The sequence below is a fragment of the Triturus cristatus genome, chromosome 5_1 (genome assembly GCF_964204655.1).
Source record: "Triturus cristatus chromosome 5_1, aTriCri1.1, whole genome shotgun sequence".
Taxonomy (NCBI): domain Eukaryota; kingdom Metazoa; phylum Chordata; class Amphibia; order Caudata; family Salamandridae; genus Triturus; species Triturus cristatus.
Window position 1 is genome coordinate 1,018,951,489 of NC_140587.1, and position 21,884 is coordinate 1,018,973,372.

Genomic DNA, 21,884 nt, shown 5'->3' on the forward strand with positions numbered 1-21,884 from the left:
CTTGTATGGTTGCGGCTAGTAAATGGAACAAAGAGAAGCTTTCTTTAAGATACCGGCACCTATGCGTGGATAAAAGCGAGATAATCTATCTCCGCAAGAGATAAGCAGCTCTTCCACCATCTCAAAACCATATCTTATTATTGCACGATATACAGCTTGGGTGTAGCTACATCTGAAGGGATATAAAACAAATACAAAGTGTGAACTGATCACCTGGGACGCTGCACGTCCCATTCGATGTGCTGAAGCCGGCCAGTATTGCTATAAACAATTCTGTTTTTCGACCTTGAAAGGATGAAATGCTAATCCAGCCTGTCAGCATTGGGGCTTCTGACGTGGTATGCTTACGAGTGCTTGCAGTGAGGTCACTCACTCTGAAGCTTTGACATATGTATCACTAATCACCAGATGTAGCTTTTTATCATTGGCACTCTAATAGACGATAGCCTGAATAGACCCCTTTGGGACTTAAACTTCTGTTTTGGAAATACGCCCCCAACCCCCCCCACCCCCCCCCCCTCTTAGCAGTAAGCAGAAATCTGAGAACTATTTTGCTGATTTACTTCAAAACCAATTACATGGCATGTAAATACCACATTTGAGCTAGTATAAGGTTCTGTCCTGTAATTAGTCCTGAAATGGCATTACAAAATATTTTTGCTTTCTCACCTCATGTGAGCGGGCTCCTATAGCAATGCACCAGGCTGCCCTTCTAGTTGTGACTGAGTTTACAGTGCAATGAACATTGAAGACGGATCTTGGTTTATTTTAAAATCCTCATTTGTCCAAATAGCTGTCTTATAATGGACCATGACAATACCAAGGTCATATTTTAACAAGCATTGGCATAGCCAATAGGTCTCACCTTTGGGACCTTATAAGTGTTTAGCCATGCAACAGTTGATGTTGTTGCACCAAGGATATTGTGCTGCATAACTAAATACTTTTAAGGTCCCTAAAGCGAGACCTATTGGCTATGCCAATGCTTGTTTCTATTTGGTATTGAGTGTGTCTTTCAAAATTTACTACTTGCTATTGGCGAATAGTGTTCCAAGTCCCTCCTTTTTTCCTGTTGTGCACGCCTATGGCTATTGGCTGCTTTACTTGTATTAGTCCACTTTTTTTTGGTCTATTATTTAGGGAGATCTCTTTTTTTTTAATGTGCCTTGCTTTTTGACAGAGTTGAAATGTTTCAGCCTGTGCCGAGTGTGTTTCCCGGCACGTATATATATATTTTTTTACTTATGTTGCGTCGCTTCTAGGGGTTTTCCTCCAATGCTCCATCGTCACTACAGATTCGGACTCTAACATGGCTGCACAGGCAGGCTGCTTACGCAAATAAGCACACTGCGTATGCTAATTTATGCTCAAACGCAGCTGCGAGGGGGAGAGTAACCACTGGCCCATGCGCGATTACGTGCCCTGCTTACTGGTACCTCAACCGGACATCCTGGGAACTCTGTCAACTCCAATCCTGGGATCTAAGAACAAACTTGAGCACGTTCAACAAACACATTAACTGGTATGTGGAAGAGAAAACAGGAAGGGGCAGGAGAGACAGTCACCTCATGATGAGATTATCAATCTGGGTTTGTTTTAAAAAAAAAAAATCCAGCTATGAGCTGTCACAGTAAATGGGCAGAAATACGAGTTGAGATGGCATGGAAATTCGGGATTGCCAGCTAAATGGGAGCAGAGGTCCCTGGAGCCTCTGAGTGCTGAGAAATAATGGAAGATGGGCACAGGGAATCCACCATTACTTACGGCAGAGGAGTTCTAAAATAAGGAGACCGGGGAGCGGAAATTGTGATTCAGCGCAAGAACAAAGACTACTCTGGTTGATGTGCTTCCCTATCCTCAGTGAAGCATGGGGTGCACATAGGATCCACCCGAGGTGCTCGGCCACAAGGGTTAAAAACCAATCGCCTAGCCGGATTCATGAGGACTGGCCCTTTTACTTCTGTTGTTACACAGTACATCTTTTTTAGTCTGCAAGCACTATTTTCTTTAATCACTTTTTCCTACTGCAGAGACTACATGCTTTATTCTCTGCAACATTCAGTGAACCATGCACGCTTTCACTTTCAGAGCAGCCCGGGATGATGGCCGCCGTTTCTTTGACTATTGCACAAGTTACTGTAAGAGACATTAGTTAGTGATAGATTCCTTACCTTAGAATAACCCCCAGGCGTCAAGACTGGATCCGGAAGGTTTTGCTAGCAGTACCCCTGCGCGTCAGTAGGTGGCGTCGCGCGGCTCCACGTCCGTCGCTGGCGTCGTATGCGCCGAGATGACATCACGGAGACTACTTAGGCGCCACCTATGCGCGATGACGTCAGTTCTGTACACGACTTTCCGAGCAAGGAACACAGAGCCATACAAGAAAATGATCACTGGTGCCAAGAAACTAGGGCCCTGAAAGGGATGACCTTAACCCTAGAAATCGCAGAACGGGGAGGATGAGTGGGGCGGTAAGGAATCTATCACTAACTAATGTCTCTTACAGATATATCGTTACACAAGCAGTAACTTGTGCATCTGACACGTTAGTGATAGATTCCTTACCTTAGAATAGATACCACAGCAATACCAACCCCGGTGGTGGGTCTGCGAACAAGATTACACCATAAAGTCACGGAGTACAGAACGGCCAAAGAAGCCGTCTCTCCGGACCTGACTGTCAAGGCAGTAATGCTTGGTAAACGTGTGCAGCGAGGCCCATGTAGCTCCCTGACAAATGTCTTTCAATGGGACGCCGCGTCCCAAGGCAGTAGTGGCTGCCGTCACCCTGGTAGAATGGGCACGCAGACCCACAGAAGGCTCCTTCTTAGCCAACGAGTAACAGGCCATGATGCAGAGAACGACCCACCGAGAGATGGTCCGCATGTGCACAGCACGACCTCCCTGGGTGGGATGTATGATGATACAACGCTTACCATCACAACGCGGTATGTTACATCGCGGTTTTGACAACGCAAGTCGTTACATCGACTTGCGTTGGAGGGCGCTGGATTTAGGAATAGTGTGAATTACTATTCCAACTCCAGTCTACGTACAGTAGGGAAGGTGTTGGAATAGTAATTCACACTATTTCTTAGTCTAGAGCGCCCTCCAGTGCAAGTCGGTGTAACGACTTTCGTTGTAAAAACCATGATGTAACCATACCGCGTTGTAATGGTTGCGTGGTAAAGGATGTTTCCCCTCTGGGCGCCCACGTAGCCAACAAAGAACTGGTCATCCACTCGGAACTGTCGTGTGCGCTGCAGGTAGAATGAGAGCGCATGTTTTGAGTCCAGACGGTGGAGTCTCTCTTCCTCTTTCGAAGGATGCGGAGGCGGAAAGAAGGTGGGCAAAGTGATGGTCTGCCTGATGTGGAAGGGCGTGACAACTTTTGGCAAAAAAGAAGGACGGGCCTTAAAACCACCTTGTCCGGATGAACAGAAAGGAAAGGGGGTGTGGAAGAAAGAGCCTGGAGCTCACTCACTCTCCTGGCAGAGGTGATAGCTACCAGGAAAGCCATCTTGAGAGTGAGAAGACGCAAAGGACAGGTATGAAGGGGCTCGAAGGGAGTGCACATCAGATATGTCAAGACAAGATTTAAGTCCCATTGAGGCATTATGAATGGCACGGGAGGAAACGTGTGCGTAATGCCTTTCAGGAAACAGTTAACAACCAGGGACTTAAAGAGAGAAGGCTGATCTGGAAGTCTCAAAAACGGCAGAGATGGCCGAAAGATAACCTTTGATAGTGCCCAGAGCAGAGCACTGCTGGGCCAAGGACAGTAGGAGCAGAAGGACCTCAGAAAAAGGGGCAGAAAAGGGATCCACATCCTTTGCTGTGCACCATGCCACAAACTTGTTCCACTGGCAGGCGTATACCATCTTAGTGGAGGGATGCCTGGCTGCCAGAATGACATCACAGACCTCGGGAGGAAGATCGAAAGCTGTCAACTTTCGCCGACCAATCTCCAATCATGGTGGTGGATACTGGACCGGTTCGGGTGGAGGACCGTCCCCTGCTGCTGTGACAGAAGATCCTCCCGAAGAGGCAGTCGGATTGGGGGTTCGATCGCCATGCTGAGTAGCTCGGGATACCAGTATTTTCGTGCCCAATCTGGAGCCACAAGGATGACTTGGGGCCGGTCGCGCTGAATCTTCTTCAGCACTCTGTGCAGAAGTGGTATAGGAGGAAAGGCGTACAACAGACTGCAACTCCACTCACGACGAAAAGCGTAGCCGAGCGAGTGCCGCCTTGTAAATTCCAACGCGCAGAACTGATGACATTGCGCGTTCTCTTCGGTGGCGAATAGATCTAACCAAGGCTCTCCCCACTGCTGAAAGAGACCTTGCACCACGTCCGAGTGAAGACGCCATTTGTGATCCATCAAGCACCGGTGGCTGAGTTCGTCCGCCCTGGTGGTCAGAGTACCTGCCAGGTGTTGAACCACCAAGGTGATGCCTTGATGTTCCAGCCATGTCCAGAGGCGCAGAGCCTCCTGACATAGGGTCCAGGACCCCACCCCGCCCTGTTTGTTGCAATACCACATGGCGGTGGTGTTGTCCATGAACACCTACACCACACTTCCCCGGACAGAGGGAAGGAATGCCTTCAGTGCAAGTCGGATCGCCCGAAGCTCCAAAAGATTGATATGGAGCCGGGACTCCGCCGGAGACCAGAGGCCTCTGATCGCTGCCTCTCCCAAGTGGCCACCCCATCCCAGGAGGGACGCATCCGTCACCCTTGTGTGCTCCAGTTGGGGAAGTGAGAGGGATCTGCCATTGACCCAATCGCGATTCGTGAGCCACCACTGCAATTGTCGTGCAGTGCCCTCTGAGATCTAGAAATGATCGGGCAGGTTGCCCTGATGCTGTGCCCACTGGAACTTCAGATCCCACTGCAGAGCCCGCATATGCCATCTGGCATGTTGCACGAGCAGGATGCAGGAGGCCATCAGGCCCAGGAGCCGGAGGTTAATCCTGACTGAAACCCGGGATAGAGGCCGAAAGTTCGGAATCATAGCCTGAATATCCCAGACTCGCTGCTCAGGAGGATAAACACGAAACCGCGTCGAATCCAGAACCACTCCGATGAAGGGGAGCTTCTGAGAGGGACTTAGGTGCGACTTTGGCACATTAATGGAGAACCCCAGCAAATGCAGGAGGTCGGCCGTAGTCTGAAGGTGGGAGACGACTGCCTGGGGCGATCCCGCCTTCAATAACCAGTCGTCGAGATAGTGGAAGACTGGAACCCCTGATCTGTGCAGATGAGCTGCGACCACCGCCATCACTTTCGTGAACACCCGAGGGGAACTGGTAAGGCCGAAGGGGAGCACAGCAAACTGAAAGTGCTCTTGGCCTACCGTGAACCGCAGGAAACGCCGGTGGGCCGGCAAGACGGGGATATGAAAATATGCGTCCTGCAAGTCTAATGCTACCATCCAGTCTCCGGGGTCAAGGGCAGCCAAGACCTGAGCTAGAGTCAACATCTTGAACTTCTCCTTCTGGAGGAAGTGGTTGACGTTCCTGAGGTCCAAGATGGGATGCAGGCCCCCTTTTTCCTTCTTGGGGACCAGAAAGTAGTGGGAATAACAACCACATCCTACTTCTGGCGCAGGAGCGCGCTTGATGGCCCCCTTGGACAAGATAGCCATGACTTCCTGCTGGAGAAGCGCAAAATGGTCCCCCGACATACAGTGGTACCGAGGTGGCATGGCTGGAGGGGCCGTTTCGAAGGGGAGAGAGTAGCCCCTTCAAACGATTTGCAGCACCCACCTGCACGAGGTAATGTAGTGGGGGAGGTGATGGCGAATCCTGCCACCCACTGGCGTGGGGTGAGCCCCAAAGCTCAGACTGGGAAGGCTTTGAGGTGGATGTAGCGGGAGTGGAGGTGGACTGACCAGAACGCTGGCCCCCTGTCCAGCCGCGGCGGGAACCATGTCCGCGCTGAGGTTGGTTCTGCGCAGGCTTGTGGCTGAGCGAACGTGTCGGGGCGCCCCTTCTGTGGCCACGAAAGGAACGAAAAGCAGACGTGGCCGGGCACATGGTGGAGAGATCTAAGGTCTTAGCCCGGGAGTCCTTAAAACACTCCAGCGCACTATCTTCCTTATCGCCAAAGATGCGAGTGCCATCTAAGGGGATGTCCATAAGAGAACATTGTACATCCCCTGAAAAACCAATGGACCGCAACCAGGCGTGGCGATGAAGGGCCACTGTTGTGGAAATCGCCCTACCCAGTGAGTTCGCGGTGTGCAGTCCACACCTGATGGCGAACTTTGCTGCATCTTTCCCCTCAGCATCACCTTGGGAAAGCACCATCCGGGCCTCCTCCGGACACATAGGCAGCACCTGCACAACTGTGTCCCACACAGCGTGGGAATAGCGGCCCAAGAGGCATGCGGTGTTCACCGATCGCAGCCCTAAGCCGCCAGGATCGGTGCCGCGGGCGGGGCTGGGGCCAGAGCCGCCGGTGGCGCCAGCAGCGGAGCTGGCAGCAAGGGAGCACCCTCAACCGGGATCGCGGGGCCCGAAGGCACACCGGCGGGAGCCCTAGGCCTGAAGGGGCAGTCCATGGCTGCAAGAAAATCTTGCACCTGGACGGGAGTCGCCGACGGACCCGGATAGGGCGGGTAGGCCGTGGGACTCACAGGCTCCAAAGGAGCCGCAGGGGTGGTACCCCCGGCCCCCTCGTCCACGTCCGGAGACCAACGGGGGGACGTCGGAGAGCAGAAACGCTTCTTCGACTTCTTCTTATGTCGTCTCTTATCCTTTTCTGAGTGCGAAGACTTTGACCCCGAGGAGCGATGATGATGGCTCAGCGATCGGTCCCTCGATCGACCCCTGAACCTCGAACGGCACGGAGACGACTATTGGGCCTCTAGCAGCTTACGGGACCACTCCCATAAGGCCATCGGAGCCATGGCCAGACAATCGGAACATGACCGGGAGTTATGGTCGCACTCCAGACAGTAGAGACAGACGCCATGGGGGTTGGCCACCGACATCGTGCCGCGACAGGCCCCGCAGGACTTAAACCCAGGCATTCCTACATGGCACCAGGAGTCAAAGACTCAAAAGGAGAAGACAAAAAGTCTCAAACGTATACTCAAAAAGTGACTAGGGTACATGCTCTAACCGGATCTGCACTTGCTAGCGCAGAAAAAGAAAGAACTGACGTCAGCGCGCATGGGTGGTCCCTAAGTAGTCTCCATGATGTCATCTCGGCGCCTACGACGCCAGCGACGGACGCGGAGCCGCACAACGCAACCTTCCGACGCGCAGGGGTACTGCTGACTTTCCGGATCAAGTCTGACGCCTGGGGAAACTCTAAGGTAAGGAATCTATCACTAACGTGTTTCTTTCAGATCCCAATAATGAAGCATGACAGTACTAGAGTGGGGGAGGGTTACTAAACAAAATGGGATTGCTCCCATTCATGCTAGTTAACTTGTAATACATCTTTAAGAGAATAGTGTCCAGTATATAGCATAGTTTGGAAGGACTTTAGCACCCCTGTAAGTCCCTACTAAATGTTACCCCTGGTACCTAGGGCAAGGGAACTAAAGAGGGTCTTCCAGGGCTGCAGCATGTATTATGCTACACTAAGGGAACTTCACCCAAATTCTAAGCAGACAGCCAGTGCAAGCTGCGTGAAATGGTGCCATCCATTCCGAAAGCAAGTCATGGCACACTGTGTGCCATCTGTGAGAAGTTGGCCTGATATATGATGTCACTAGTTCTAGTGTGCACCTTGTATCAGTCCAAACAACCCTTATAGTGATTGTTTGTAAAGTCAACCTTATAGACCAGCTATCCTAGTGGTAGCATGGACAAGAGCAGTCTTAGGCTAAACTCTGTATGGCATGTGAAGCCAGCTGATATACCATTTGCAATCCCTTGAATACCAAATGAAAGGACACCACAACAGATATATTATAAAAATAGAATGTATTTATTCTAGTCAAAATACCCTCAGCACTCTTTATGAGATTCGAGGTAAGTACAACACAGTCGTATTTAAGCATACATAAGTCACACAGGTAAGTAATACAGTTAGGCCCTAGGGGCAATGCAAACCATATACTAAGTAAGTGGTATAAGAACCACTGTCACGAACACAGGTTAGGCCTAGGCCTAGGCCTAGGGAATCGCTGGGGCTACACTATCCTATCAGTTGCTAAGCAGTGGGAGGCCCACGGGATTCAGGTGCAGAGTGGAAACACTCACGCGTAATGCGTTAAAGTCGATAGAAATAGTAGTATTTACAAATTAATAGTTTTAGGACACTTCGGAAGGATCTAGGAGTTAGAGACTTGGAAACTAGACACTTGGATAGTCAATACCCTTGTGAGCACCGGAGTACTCAAGTTACCTAGCCCACGGGCTGCGGGTGCATAGGTGTGAACTTGCATCGGGTTTCGTCGTCGACGCCTATGGATGCCTGAAGAAAGTTGCTGACAGGCAGTCAGTGAAGAGTGTCCGGTGGATTCCAAGGATGGAATCAGGAAGGAGGATACCTGCAAGCAGAGGGGACAGAGTCTAGGTCACCAGCCGGGAAGGAACCAGGAAGGAACCAGGCGATGTTGTGAAGATGCAGGTGAAGAGGTGAAGCTTGTCGCAGCAGCCACGGGTACCAGGAGGCGTTGAGGACGACCAGAACCAGGAGTCGAGCTGTCCCACGAGGGCTCTTGCTGTCGGCGGCGTCGATGTCGCGTTAGGACCCAACAAGCCTTGGCAAGCGCAACCCACGCAGAATGAAGGATTCGCTTCTGTTGCAGACCAGGAAGGCCTGAGGTGCTTCTCTTTTGCAGGGAAGCAAGGGCCAGTCTGGAGGAGCCAAACCAGCGGTGGAAAGTTACAGGTTCATCGTCGCAGAGGTCACTAGCCAACGGGAAAGCAACCGGACAGACGCGTCGAGCAGGAAAATGCAGAAGGGCCCCACGCAGAACTCGTGGAGTGTGGAGGGCTGATCTTCGGTGCAGATGGTGCTCGGGGTTGGGGCTTCTCAATCTCCAGAGCACAACTTCGAGGATGCCTCAGAAGCTGCGCTGGAAGCAAGTAGCCAATTTTCCCAGGTAGCCGGTCCCACGTCTCTCGTCACCTCTACGGATCTCAGCTTTGCTGTGGATGTGGATCAGGGTCGGAGAAGTCTGGAAGTCAAGGCGCTGGTCGGGCTCTGCAGTCGGTTCCTCGTAGAACTTCGGGCAAAGCAAACGGCAGGTCGCTTGATGGTGCCTGTTTGCACAGGGTGGTCACTCCTTGGCCACAAGGGAGATTCTTCAGTCTTCTTCCGTAGTCGAATGTCGAAGGTCCAGAGTTTCTGTTCAAGTTCAGTTATCAGGATAATCCAAAGTCCTAGGGACTCAGCTCCCACTCTTATACTAATCTGGGGGGCTGGGTTACCTGCTAGGTCCCTCCTATGGGTGGGACCAGGGAGGGGGGTGGTTACACCCCCTTCCCTTTGTCCAGTTTCGCGCCAGGACTGGGGCTGGAGTGCCCCAGCACCGGTTTGAACTGGACTATGCATGGAACACCTTGTGTGCCCCAGGCAGTGTCTCGTTTCATTCATCCCTCCCTGCCTCAATGCACTAAGGCCTGTTAGGGTGGTGCTAGCACCTCCCAAGGCAGGAAACCTATTGTCCAAGCCTCCTTCGCTGGAAGGACTCCAAGCAGCAGGAGGTCAGACTCGTGTCTGTGGCAGCAGCGTCCATTTTGTGACGCTGGGGCTCTGGTTAACTTTAACCGGGTAGTAGGTCTTCAACATGTCTTCTCCCTCTAGAAGGGAGGAATACTATCCTCACCGCCAGAAATGGTGTGGGGGTAGTATTCCAAAGTGTTAGACACCTTACACGACATGTTTTGATAAAGCCAAACCATAGTTACCATAACCGCGAGGATTATAAGGCACTTTGAGAGTATATGGTAGGCGATATCATAGAACAGCTATAAGGACATGGTTCCGAAAGCTGCAGACAGGCTCAGCTCATGCTAGAGCACCATCTCACATGTTACCAAGCACTCTGCCTTCAGGTTTGTTAAGGCCTGCCATAAGAGTGACTGATAGGTTACCCATGTGTCTAAATATAAGGTAGGTATAGGAATACTACACCTAAGCAAGGGGTGATTACACGACCTTGCCCCAGCTGAGTGACCAGCCAGTTGTGTCATAATGGAAGGCCAGCCAGGGGTGGCATAATACATGCTGCAGCCCCTGGTAGGTCTAAGGTACACCTATGCCCTGGGTACCTAAGGTACACTATACAGGGGCCAATAAGGTGATCCTTACCAATTGGGTTATGCACCTAAAGTACATAGCATGAATTTAGAGAGAGAACAGCTGGGCTGTGGGTCTGATTGGCAGGCCCACAGCCACATCTAAGTCGAAAACCAGTGAAGCAAAAGCAAAAAGTGGGGGTGAACATAGAAAGCAGACCCTACATCTGCGAAATGAAATCACACCAGAAAGTCACGGAAAACAGACCGGCCGAAGAAGCCATCTCTCCGGACTTGACTGTCAAGGCAATAGTGCTTAGTGAAAGTATGCAGCGAGGCCCACGTAGCTGCCTGACAGTTATCTTGCAGGGGAACACCGTGTTCTAATGCTGTAGTAGCTGCTGTCGCCCTGGTAGAATGGGCGTGCAACCCAACCGGAGGTTCCTTTTTAGCCAGAGAGTAACATGCTTTAATGCACAAGACAACCCATCAGGAGATAGTCCGCTTCTGCACAGCCCGACCTTTCTTGGCACCCACATAGCCAACAAAGAGCTGGTCATCCACCCGGAACTGCTGCGTGCGGCTGAGATAGAATGATTGCGCACGTTTTGGGTCCAAACGGTGGAGCCTCTCTTCCTCTTGAAGGATGCGGAGGCGGAAAGAAAGTGGGCAAAGTGACAGTTTGCCCGAAATGAAAGGCAGTGACTACTTTCGGTAGAAAGGAGGGACGTGGTCGAAGCACAACCTTGTCCAGATGATTCGCCAGGAAAGGAGGTTTACATGAAAGAGCCTGGAGCTCACTCACACGCCTAAAGGAGGAGGAGATGGCCACCAGGAAGACAGTTTTCAAAGTTAATAACCGCAAAGGACAGTTATGAAGAGGCCCAACGGGAGCGCACATTAAGTATGTGAGAACCAGGTTCAAGTCCCACTGAGGCATCACAAAAGGAATAGGAGGGAAAAGGTGAGTAATGCCTTTGAGAAACCTATTGACAACAGGGGACTTGAAAAGAGAGGGCTGATCAGGCAACCTGAGAAAGGCTGAAAGAGCAGAAAGGTAGCCCTTGATAGTGCCCAGAGCAGAGCCCTGCTGGGCCAAAGAGAGAAGGCACAATAGGACCTCAGAAAGAGGGGCAGAAAGGGGATCTAGAGCTTTCGCTGCGCACCATGCCACAAACTTGTTCCACCGACAGGCGTATACAGTTTTAGTTGAGGGACACCTGGCTGCCAGAATCACATTACAGACTTCAGGAGGCAAGTCCAATGGAATCAACTCTCGCCGCTCAATCTCCACGCAAGGAGGTGGAGGCTGGACAGGTTTGGGTGGAGGACCACCCCATGTTGCTGCGACAGAAGATTCTCCCAAAGAGGCAGTCGGATCGGGGGATCCACGCTCATACTGAGTAGCTCGGGATACCAAACTCTGACAGGCCCAGTCTGGTGCCACAAGAACGACTTGGGCCTGGTCGCTTCTGATCTTCTTCAGCACTCTGGGTAGAAGTGGTATAGGCGGAAAGGCGTACAAAAGACCGCAACTCCACTCACGACGAAAAGCATCTCCGAGCGAGTGCCGCCTTGGAAACTCCAATGCGCAGAACTGCTGACATTGTGCGTTCTCTTCGGTGGCAAACAGATCTAACCAAGGTTCTCCCCACTGTTGAAAGAGACCTTGTGCCACTTCCGGGTGAAGACGCCATTCGTGAACCATCAGACACCGGCGGCGGCTGAGTTCGTCCGCCCTGGCGTTCAATCAATCAATCAATCAATCAATCAATCATAGCATTTGTAAAGTGCACTACTTACCCGTAAGTGTCTCAAGGCGCTGGGGAGTGGGGAAGGCTGCTACTGCTCGAAAAGCCAGGTCTTGAGGAGTCTTCTGAAGGTCAGTAGGTCTTGGGTCTGCCAGAGGTGGATGGGGAGGGTGTTCCAGGTCTTGGCGGCGAGGTGGGAGAACGATCTGCCACCGGAGGTCGCTCTTCAGATGCGGGGGACTGTGGCGAGGGCGAGGTCGGCGGAGCGGAGCTGGCGGGTGGGGGTGTAGAAGCTGAGTCGTCTGTTGAGGTACGCTGGTCCGGTGTTGTGGAGTGCCTTGTGTGCGTGTGTGAGGAGCTTGAAGGTTATCCTCTTGTTGACGGGGAGCCAGTGCAGGTCTCTCAGGTGGGGTGTGATGTGGCTGCGGCGAGGGATGTCGAGGATCAGGCGTGCAGAGGCGTTCTGGATGCGTTGAAGCAGTTTCAGGAGTTTGGCCGAGGCTCCTGCGTAGAGGGCGTTTCAGTAGTCCAACCTGCTGCTGACGAGGGCCTGGGTGACCATTCTTTTCGTTTCGGTGGGGATCCACTTGTAGATCTTGAGGAGCATGCAGAGGGTGCTGAAGCAGGAGGAAGAGACAGCGTTTGCCTGCTTATTCATGGAGAGGGTGGAGTCGAGGATGACCCCTAGGTTGCGTGCGTGGTCTGTGGGTGTTGGAGCTGTTCCGAGTGCGGTCGGCCACCAGGAGTCGTTCCAGGTGGAAGGGGTGGATCCGAGGATGAGGACCTCCGTCTTGTCCGAGTTCAGCTTCAGTCGGCTGTTCCTCATCCATTCGGCGACGGCCTTCATTCCTTCGTAGAGGTTGGTTTTGGTGGTGTGGGGGTCCTTGGTGAGGGGGAGGATCAGCTGGGTATCATCGCCGTAGATGATATTGAGGTCGTGCAGTCGGGCAACGTGGGCGAGCGGTGCCATGTAGATGTTGAACAGCGTTGGGCTGAGGAATGAGCCCTGGGGTACGCCGCAGATGATCTCGGTGGCTTCGGAGCAGAAGGGGGGGTGGCAGACGCTCTGTGTTCTGCCGGAGAGGAAGGAGGTGGTCCAGTCCAGGGCCTTCTCTTGGATCCCAGCGTCATGGAGACGTGTTCGTAGTGTGTGGTGGCAGACCGAGTCGAAGGCGGCTGACCGGTCCAAGAGGATGGAGGAGCAGAAGGGAATGCGCTCGGAGAGGCAGAGGCCTGGACAACCAGACTCTGAGGCGTAGGGTGTTGTTTGAGAAAGCTGAGGTCGCCAGGTGCCGGGCGATGGCGGCGTGCTAACCCCTGAGTTAGGTTTGTGCCAGGTGCTTAACAGGATGTCAGTAAGGGCGTTGTTGAAAGACAGCAGCAGCTCCGCGGAGGACGACGCTGGCTGCAGCAACTCAGTCAGGAGATTGGTCCTGATAGGTACAGAAGGGAGCTCGAGGTTAAGAGCCTCAGCCGCCCTTCGCAACACCACAGAAAAAGTCCCAACTTCCTCCGTAACCATGGAAGAAGGGGACAGGGTACCAGGGTGTGGAGAGAAATCCAGATCGCCTGGACCTTCCATATCACCCTTCCAGTCCGGTTCATCCTCGCATTGAGCTGCGAGAGGGTCCTCAGACCCCTCCCAGTACTCCCCTTCGTCCGCCGGCTGTGCAAGAGGCCGGTAAGGACGATGTGCCCGGGGAAATGGGAAAAACTCCCCACCTTGAATTGGAATCGAGGGGTAGTAGACCAATCCAGGTTCAATGCCGTCCAGCGCCGTCCCCGGCGGCACTGCTGGGCCCGGCGCCGAGGCCAGAGCCGGCAGTGCCCCAGGGGATCGTGCCGGCATAGCCGGGGCCTAAGGCGGCGGCACGGGGACAGAACCACCCAACGGGGCCTGAAGGTGCTCCAGAGGCACCCGATGGGGCAAACAAACGGCCCATGGTCGACAGGAAGACCTGTATTTTGTCCGGAGTCGCGTGCGGGCCCGGGAAGGGCGGGAAGGCTGCAGGCAACAAAGGAGGCTCCATCGAAGCCCCGGGGGAGTGACCGTCCGCCCCCTCCACCGCATACAGCGACCGGTGAGGGGTAGACAAAGAGCGACGTCGCTTCTTCGACTTCTTATGGCGCCGTGACTTACCTGTCCCCGAATCCGACGAGCGATGGTGTCGGCTTCGTAACCGGTCCCTAGACCTCCCACGGGAGCGGGACCTCGAGCGGCGTGGAACCGATCGTCAGACCTCCAACAACTTTCGGGAACGCTCTCGCAAAGCTTTCGGCGCCATGGCCCAACACTCGGGGCACACCTCGGGGTCATGGGCGTGCCCCAAGCAGAAGAGACACACATCGTGCATGTCCGCCACTGACATGTTTCGACGCCAGGCCCTACAGGACTTAAACCCGGGCATCCCTACTGCACCAGGAGTCGAGTACCTCACAAAACAAGAGAAACAAGTTCTCAGAAACCAAGTTAAAATATTAACTAGGGTACTGCTCTCTCTCGGATCTGCGCTTGCTGGCACGGAAAAAGAAAGAACTGACATCAGCGCACGTGGGAGCGTCTAAGTAGCTCCGACAGCGTCATCTTGGCGACTACGATGCCAGTGACATATGCGGAGCCGCACGAGGACACCGGTCGACGCGCAAGTATACTGCTGACGAAAACTTTCCGGATCCAGACTGACGCCTGGGGATATTCTAAGGTAAGGAATCTATCACTAACGTGTCTCTTTCAGATTCATATAGTTGTGCGTAGTTGAAAATACTATTGTACTAATTGTAACTGTGCACAATGTCGAAGTTAATAAAATTTAAAAAAAGAGTAAGCATATGTATTTCTAGGACAAATATACCACCACAGTGGTATGCACATTAACTCAGCGCTAAGGAACTCTTGCGTAGCACTGTATGAATATTTCGTGCGTCTAGCCTGACAGTTTTCAGAAGCTAAGGAGCTGCAGTAGAAAGTATTTACTAGAACCAAAGTTTGGCACCTAATCTCAGTGGCTACAGTTGCCGGAATATACCGTAAATCAATACAGACTGTAAATAAAGAAGTCAAGGTGAAGAACTGCAGAGAAATCAAGACACGAAAAGGAATTGTTTGTATATCAAGCAGCACAACGGATATAATTGTTCAATCCCAAAATGCAGCTACGGGAAGGGGAAAGCAACCACCCTGCTGCATTTTTACTATTAGTGCTAAGCATGCTTTGATTGTAGAAGGCCTCTACAGGCATCATACTTATCTACCAACAGGTTAGAAATAGACAGAAGCAGGGAGCATGATTAGTATAAATACTTGTAGTTAATTTAGTAGTAGCAAAGTGAAAAACAAGCTTGAAGTAATGTTAAAAGGGAATGTGTATGTCAGCAGCAAATGTCTAATCCTACAGAAGTAGCAGATCCAGATCGGTGACTGGAATGGTTAATTATTTCAGAGCAGTGAAGCACCGAAGTGCCAGAAGTTAGTAATCAAGAGTGAGGGTGATACACAAAAAGTGAGCAAGTGAAGATTTTAGAAATACTTGCAGGATGGAGAAGATGCTCTGCTCTTACCCCATTACTCTGGGTTGATTGGACTGACTGCTCGCTGGCGGAGGAGCTTGTGCTCATGCGGTCTGTCTCCTTGCTCTGTGATGACTGGCCGTGGACCTGCCGTTGGAGGGAATCACTGTCCCCAAGGAAAGTGAATGAGCCAGAAATGCTGGCAGGAGAAGCCGGGATGGAGCTCCAAAAGGAGCTCTTCTGCAGGGGACTTCTGGGTAGAAAGGTGTTGTTGCCAAATGACATTGGACAAGCCGTTGTGATGGGCATGTTCAGAGGTAAGGCATTTCCTTGCCATCGATCTCCAAGTGTCAAGCTTCCTAGGATGCTCCTGGGGAGGCTGTCCTCGAAGCTCCCCGATAGTTCATTTTGGGATCTTTCAAATGAGTCAGAAAGGCTCTCGGATGTCTTCCTGGGGCTCTCTAGGATTATCTTCCTTGGAACTTGTTTCCTTACTTTTTTATGACAGTTGAGCTCTGTGTTAGGAGGATGCCTGTCTGGCTGGCTGGCACCAATTTCTAGGGAAGTTCTGAGGAGGGAGAAATTGCAAATGGACATACCTGACATCTTGTCTGTCTCTGCCTGGCCTGAGGCTGCAGAGGAGACCAGTATTGGGGAGTGATGCCGGACAGGCTGGGGGATCCGTGATGGCCTTGTACGAATGGAACTGCTTAGTCCAGTACAGCTGCTTGGGCCACTGGTACTACTGCCACTGCTGCCATCTGTATGATTCCTTTGATACTCAACTGTTGTCAAGGCTGCATTGAAAATGACAAAAACAAACAGCAGAAGATGAAGGAAAAAAGGTAAGGACAAATTATTCCTTTCTGTAAAAAAGAAAACGCACGTCATGAACTATGTATCACTTGTTTGAATTTTGCCTGTTGGCACAACTTATTACTATTTTTGATTATTCTTTCTTATAAACTGATAGGAGGCAACAGCTTTTTTACCACAATGTAAAGAATATATTTATTTTTGCATTCAAAATTTGTTTTTAATGAAGGAGTTACTTACCTTCGGTAACGATGTATCTGGTAGAGACATAGTCTAGCCGCAGATTCCTTAACTTAGAATATCCCCAGCCACCAGACTGGATCCGGAAAACTTTTCCTGCAGCAGCACCTCTGCGTGCCGGGGGACGGCGCGGTCCGGCTCCACCCTGACGTTGTCCCCGGAAATGACGTCAGTGGAGCTATATATGCCCCTCCCAGCGCACTGATGTCAGTTTTCGTTGGAGAAACTTTTCCGTGTCAGAACACGGAGCCATCACCAAAAAACTGTGAAAATATGGGAACAGTATACAAAAATGATGAAAAAATATAACAAATTGACAAGTGAGGCAGAGCAGTGCTCTGAAGAGCCACCCCGCAAGAGCGAAGGCTCAGGCAATGTTAAAGGGGGACAAGGATGTGGAAAAACAGCCTGGCAGAGGATAGAAAGTCCACATCCTGAAAGTAAAACCGTGAAGGAAAACAGGTCAGAAACACTAGATTAAAGAGAATTCACCACAAGACGTCACCAGAAAGGGACGTTGCAATCCCAATCAAAGATCCACAGTGTACATAGCCAATAGACCTGAAGGAAAGGCCGCTGAGGTGGCAAAGACCACAAGGCAATGAAGAAGGAGAAGCGGGAAGGTGGGAAAGAGAGTGAATGGATTTAACACCCTACAATCCAGGCCAAGGACTGGAAGGAACATATGATCTAGGAACAGAACAAATCAGTCTGTGTTGGAGTGAGAGTATATCCCCTTGCAAAAGGGCAAGTCACCCCAAGGGAGGAGAGTATAGAAAAGCCTCTACCAGAAAAGGTCCTCGCAGAACGGGGAGGACGGTGGGTATTAAGGAATTTATCTGGTAGAGACGTTGTCTACCCGCAGATTCCTTAACTTAGAATATCCCCAGGCGTCAGACTGGATCCAGAAAATTCTTTGCAGCAGCACCTCTGCACGCCGGGGGATGGCGCCACACGACCCGCCCTGACTTCGTCAACATACGTGACGTCAGCGAGGTCATATAAGTCCCTCCCAGCGCACTGACGTCAGTTTTCTTTGGAGAAACCTTTACGTGGCACAACGGGGAGCCACCAATAAAAACTGTAAAAGTATAGGAAGAGTGTGCCAAAGATGAAAAATCCGCAAAATAAATAAGGCGGATGGTGCAAAACACCATCATAAAAGACAGTATTATACACTGTCTACATATAAGTGAAAAAGCAAAAGTGGAACTACGATGTAAGAAAGAATCCCGCATAGCGAAGCGTAGACCCTTCCCAAAGAGCGAGCAACAAGGGAAGAATATCTCAACAGACAAAAAAATAGACTGTTATTACCATGTAGAACTGTGACTGTTATTGCCATGTAGAACTGTGCCATCCAACAAGGACGGAGCACAGAAAGAACAGCAATGTACTTTAAGAAGGTATCTTCCCCTATAACAATGGAAGTGTGAAACAGAGCTGAAGAGATCGTCAAAGAAGACGACTATATAGAAGACAAGAGCCTCTAGTTAATGGAGAAGGCGGACGGGAGGGAAGACAGCAGGAGAAGAAGAAGAATCTCCTGATGACAGTGAATGAAATAGCACCATCTATAGGAAAAAGCCTCTTGGAGGGAGTCAGCCGCATATGGTAATTCCGAAAGGGGCGCAATTATGTGAGCACCCTTGAAAGAAAACCAATGGCAACTGAAAGTAGGCAAGAGGAGAAGCACACTTGGCAAGGTTCTCGCAGAGCGGGGAGGATGGGTGGGCGTTAAGGAATCTGCAGCTAGACAATGTCTCTACCAGATACATCGTTACCGAAGAACAAGTTACTTACCTTCGGTAACGCTTTTTCTGGTGGATACAGTATCTGCCTGTGGATTCTTCACGTTGTGAATATCCCCTGCGCCAGCATTCCACTGAACTTTTTTCCCCAGCTCTCTGCGCCGACGTGGATGTCATAATACCTCGGCTCCGCTCGTGACTCCGTATGACGTCACCGGAGCCATAAGAGAGCCACGTCGGCGTGATGACGTCAGTTCCACCCATTTTTTCCGTGCCTCCGAGGCGCACAGGTGGACCAACGACAGATTCAAAGTATACAATATACAATCAAATATACATAGTACATATGCAAAAGGAAAGCTAAAGAAAACAAGCATTTCCTACCAATGTACCAGAAAGAAAGAAGCTACAAAGCATAACAACATCTCAAGCAAGACATCTTTTAAGGTATACAAAGGTGGACAACGGGGAGGCAGGTGGGCCAGTGAGTAATCCACAGGCAGATACTGTATCCACCAGAAAAAGCGTTACCGAAGGTAAGTAACTTGCTCTTCTGATGGATACATCTGCCAGTGGATTCCTCACCTTGTGAATAGATTCCCACAGCAGTCCCACTCCCGGAGGAGGGTGTCCACCTTCCTATACCAAAAAGTCTTGCAAGACAGAGCGCGCGAAGTGGCCCTCCCTCCTCATTTCAGAGTCTAAGCAATAATGCTTTGCGAAGGTATGGAGGGAGGCCCAAGTCGCGGCTTTACAAATGTCTGTCACAGGAACACCCCTGGCCAAAGCAGAGGTAGAAGACTTAGCTCTAGTTGAATAAGCTCTAATATCCTCGGGAGGAACCTTACCAGCCATGGCGTAGCAGATCTTGATGGTCAGTGTGAGAAGTTGGCCTGATGTATGATGTCACTAGTTATAGTGTACACCTTATATCAGTCCAAATACCCTTATGGTGATTGGTTGTAAAGTCAACCTTATAGACCAGCTATCCTAGTGGTAGCATGGACAAGAGCAGTCTTAGGCTAAACTCTGAATGGCATGTGAAGCCAGCTGTGATACCATATATAATCCCTTGAATACCAAATGAAAGGACACCACAACAGATATATATATAAAATAAAGTGTATTTATTCTAAGCAAACCCTCAGCACTCTTTATGAGTTTAGAGGTAAGTACAACACAGTCTTATTAATGCATACAGTAAGTCACACAGGTAAGTAATACAGTTAGGCCCTAGGGGCCACGCCAACCATATACTAAATAAGTGGTATAAGAACCACTGTCACGGAAATAGAATAGGCCTAGGCCTAGGGAATCGCTGGGGCTACACTACACTAGCGTTAGTTAGGAAGTGGGAGGCCCACGGGATTCGTGTGCAGAGTGGAAACACTCACGCGTAATGCGTAAAAGTCAATAGCAATGTTACAGTTTAGAAATAGATAGATTTAGGACACTTCCGGAGTAGCTAGGAAGTTGAGACTTGAAAACTAGACACTAGGATAGTCACTATCCTGATGAGCACCGGAGTACCCAAGTTACCTAGCCCACAGGCTGCGGGTGCATAGGGGTGAAGATGCGTCGTTTTCGTCGTCGACTCCTATGGATGCCTGAAGAAAGATGCTGACAGGCAGTCAGGGGAGAGTGTCCGGTGGATCCCAAGGCTGGGATCAAGAAGAGAAGAAACCTGCAAGCAGAGGGGACAGAGTCAAGGTCACTAGCCAGTGACCACGTGGAACCAGGAAGGAACCAGGCGATGTCGTGAAGAGTTGCAGGTGAAGGTGAAGCTTGTCGCTGCAGCCAGGAGGACCAGGAAGCGTCGAGGACGACCAGGACCAGGAGGCGAGCTGTCCCACGAAGGCTCTTGCTGTCGGCGGCGTCGAAGTTGGACTAGGACTCACCAAGCCTTGGCAAGCGGAACCCACGAAGAACAAGGGACTTGCTTCTGGTGCAGACCAGGAAGGTCTGGGGTGCTTCTTCTTTGCAGAGAAGCGGGAGCCAGTCTGGAGGAGCCAAACCAGCGCAAAAGATTTCAGGGAGCGTCGTCACAGAGGCCACTAGCCAGCGGGCAAGCAACCGGACAGACGCGGCAAGCAGGAAAATGCTGAAGGGCCCCACGCAGGACTCGTGGAGTGTGGGGGGCTGGTCTTCGGTGCAGTTGGTGCTTGGGGTTGGGGCTTCTCAATCCCCGGTGCACAACTTCGAGGGTACCTCAGAAGCTGCGCTGTAAGTTACTAGCCCCTTTTCCCAGGTAGCCGGTCCCACGTCGCTCGTCGCCTCCACGGATCTCAGCTCTGCTGCAGATGTGGATGAGGGTCGGAGAAGTCTGGAAATCAAGGCTCTGGTCGGGCTCTGCAGTCGGTTCCTCGTCGAACGTTTCGCAAAGCAAAGGGTAGTCTCTTGATGGTGCCTGTTTGCACAGGGTAGCCACTCCTTGGCTACAAGGGAGATTCTTCAGTCTTCTTCTTTCGTCGAATGTCGAAGGTCCAGAGTTTCTGTTCAGTTTTGCAGGTTCAGGATAATCTAAAGTCTTGAGGCCCAACTCCCACTCTTATACTAATCTGGGGGGCTGGGATACCTGCTAGGTCACGCCTTATGGGTGGGACCTGGGAGGGGGTGGTTACACCCACTTCCCTTTGTCCAGTTTCGCGCCAGAGCTGGGGCTAGAGTGCCCCAGCGCCGGTTTGAACTGGACTATGCAAGGAACACCTTGTGTGCCCCAGGCATGTCTCATTCCTTTCAGCCCACCCTGCCCCAATACACTAAAGGCTGTCTGGGGAGGTGCTAGCACCTCCCCAAGCAGGAAACCTATTGTCCAGGCCTCCCTGGCTGGGATCACTCCCAGCAGCAGGAGGTCAGACTTGTGTCTGTGGCAGCAGCATCCATTTTGTGATGCTGAGGCTTTGGTTAGAGATAAACAGCAAAGTAGGATTTTAACATGTCTCTCCCTCTAGAAGGGAGGAATAATATCCTCATCACCAGAAATGGTATGGGGGTATTATTCCAAAGTGTTAGACACCTTACACGACATGTTTTGATACAGCCCAACCATAGTTACCATAACCGTTTAAGATTATAAGGCACTTTAAGAGTATATGGTAGGCTATATCATAGAACAGCTATAAGGACATGGTTCCGAAAGCTGCAGACAGGCTCAGCTCATGCTAGAGCACCATCTCACATGTTACCAAGCACTCTGCCTCCAGGATTGTTAAGGCCTGCCATAGGAGTGACTGATAGGTACACATGTGTCTATATATAAGGTAGGTATAGGAATACTACACCTAAGCAAGGGGTGATTACACGACCTTGCCCCAGCTGAGTGATCAGCCAGTTGTGTCTGATTGGAAGGCCAGACCAGGGGTGGCATAATACATGCTGCAGCCCCTGGGAGGCCTAGGGTACACCTATGCCCTGGGTACCTAGGGTACACTGTACAGGGTCCAATAAGGTGATCCTTACCAATTGGTTATGTACCTAGGGTACATGGAGTCCATTTTACAGAGAGAGCAGACAGCCTGAGACCCTGAATGGCAGGATCTCAGGCCAACTAAGTCGAAAAACCAGCTAGACACTAGGCAAAAAGTTGGGGGTAACCATAGTCAGATATCCAC

At 51.1% G+C, this 21,884-nt stretch overlaps 1 protein-coding gene across 2 annotated transcripts in view; it reads right to left on the bottom strand.

The window, feature by feature from the left end:
- Positions 1 to 21,884, bottom strand: part of TRIO (trio Rho guanine nucleotide exchange factor) — a 4,621,980-nt gene that overhangs the window by 732,604 nt on the left and 3,867,492 nt on the right. For both annotated transcript variants that reach the window (XM_085606120.1, XM_085606121.1), the window contains exon 48: positions 15,518 to 16,263. In XM_085606120.1, the coding sequence (XP_085462246.1) occupies positions 15,518 to 16,263 (746 nt within the window). The remainder of the gene's footprint in view (positions 1 to 15,517; positions 16,264 to 21,884) is intronic.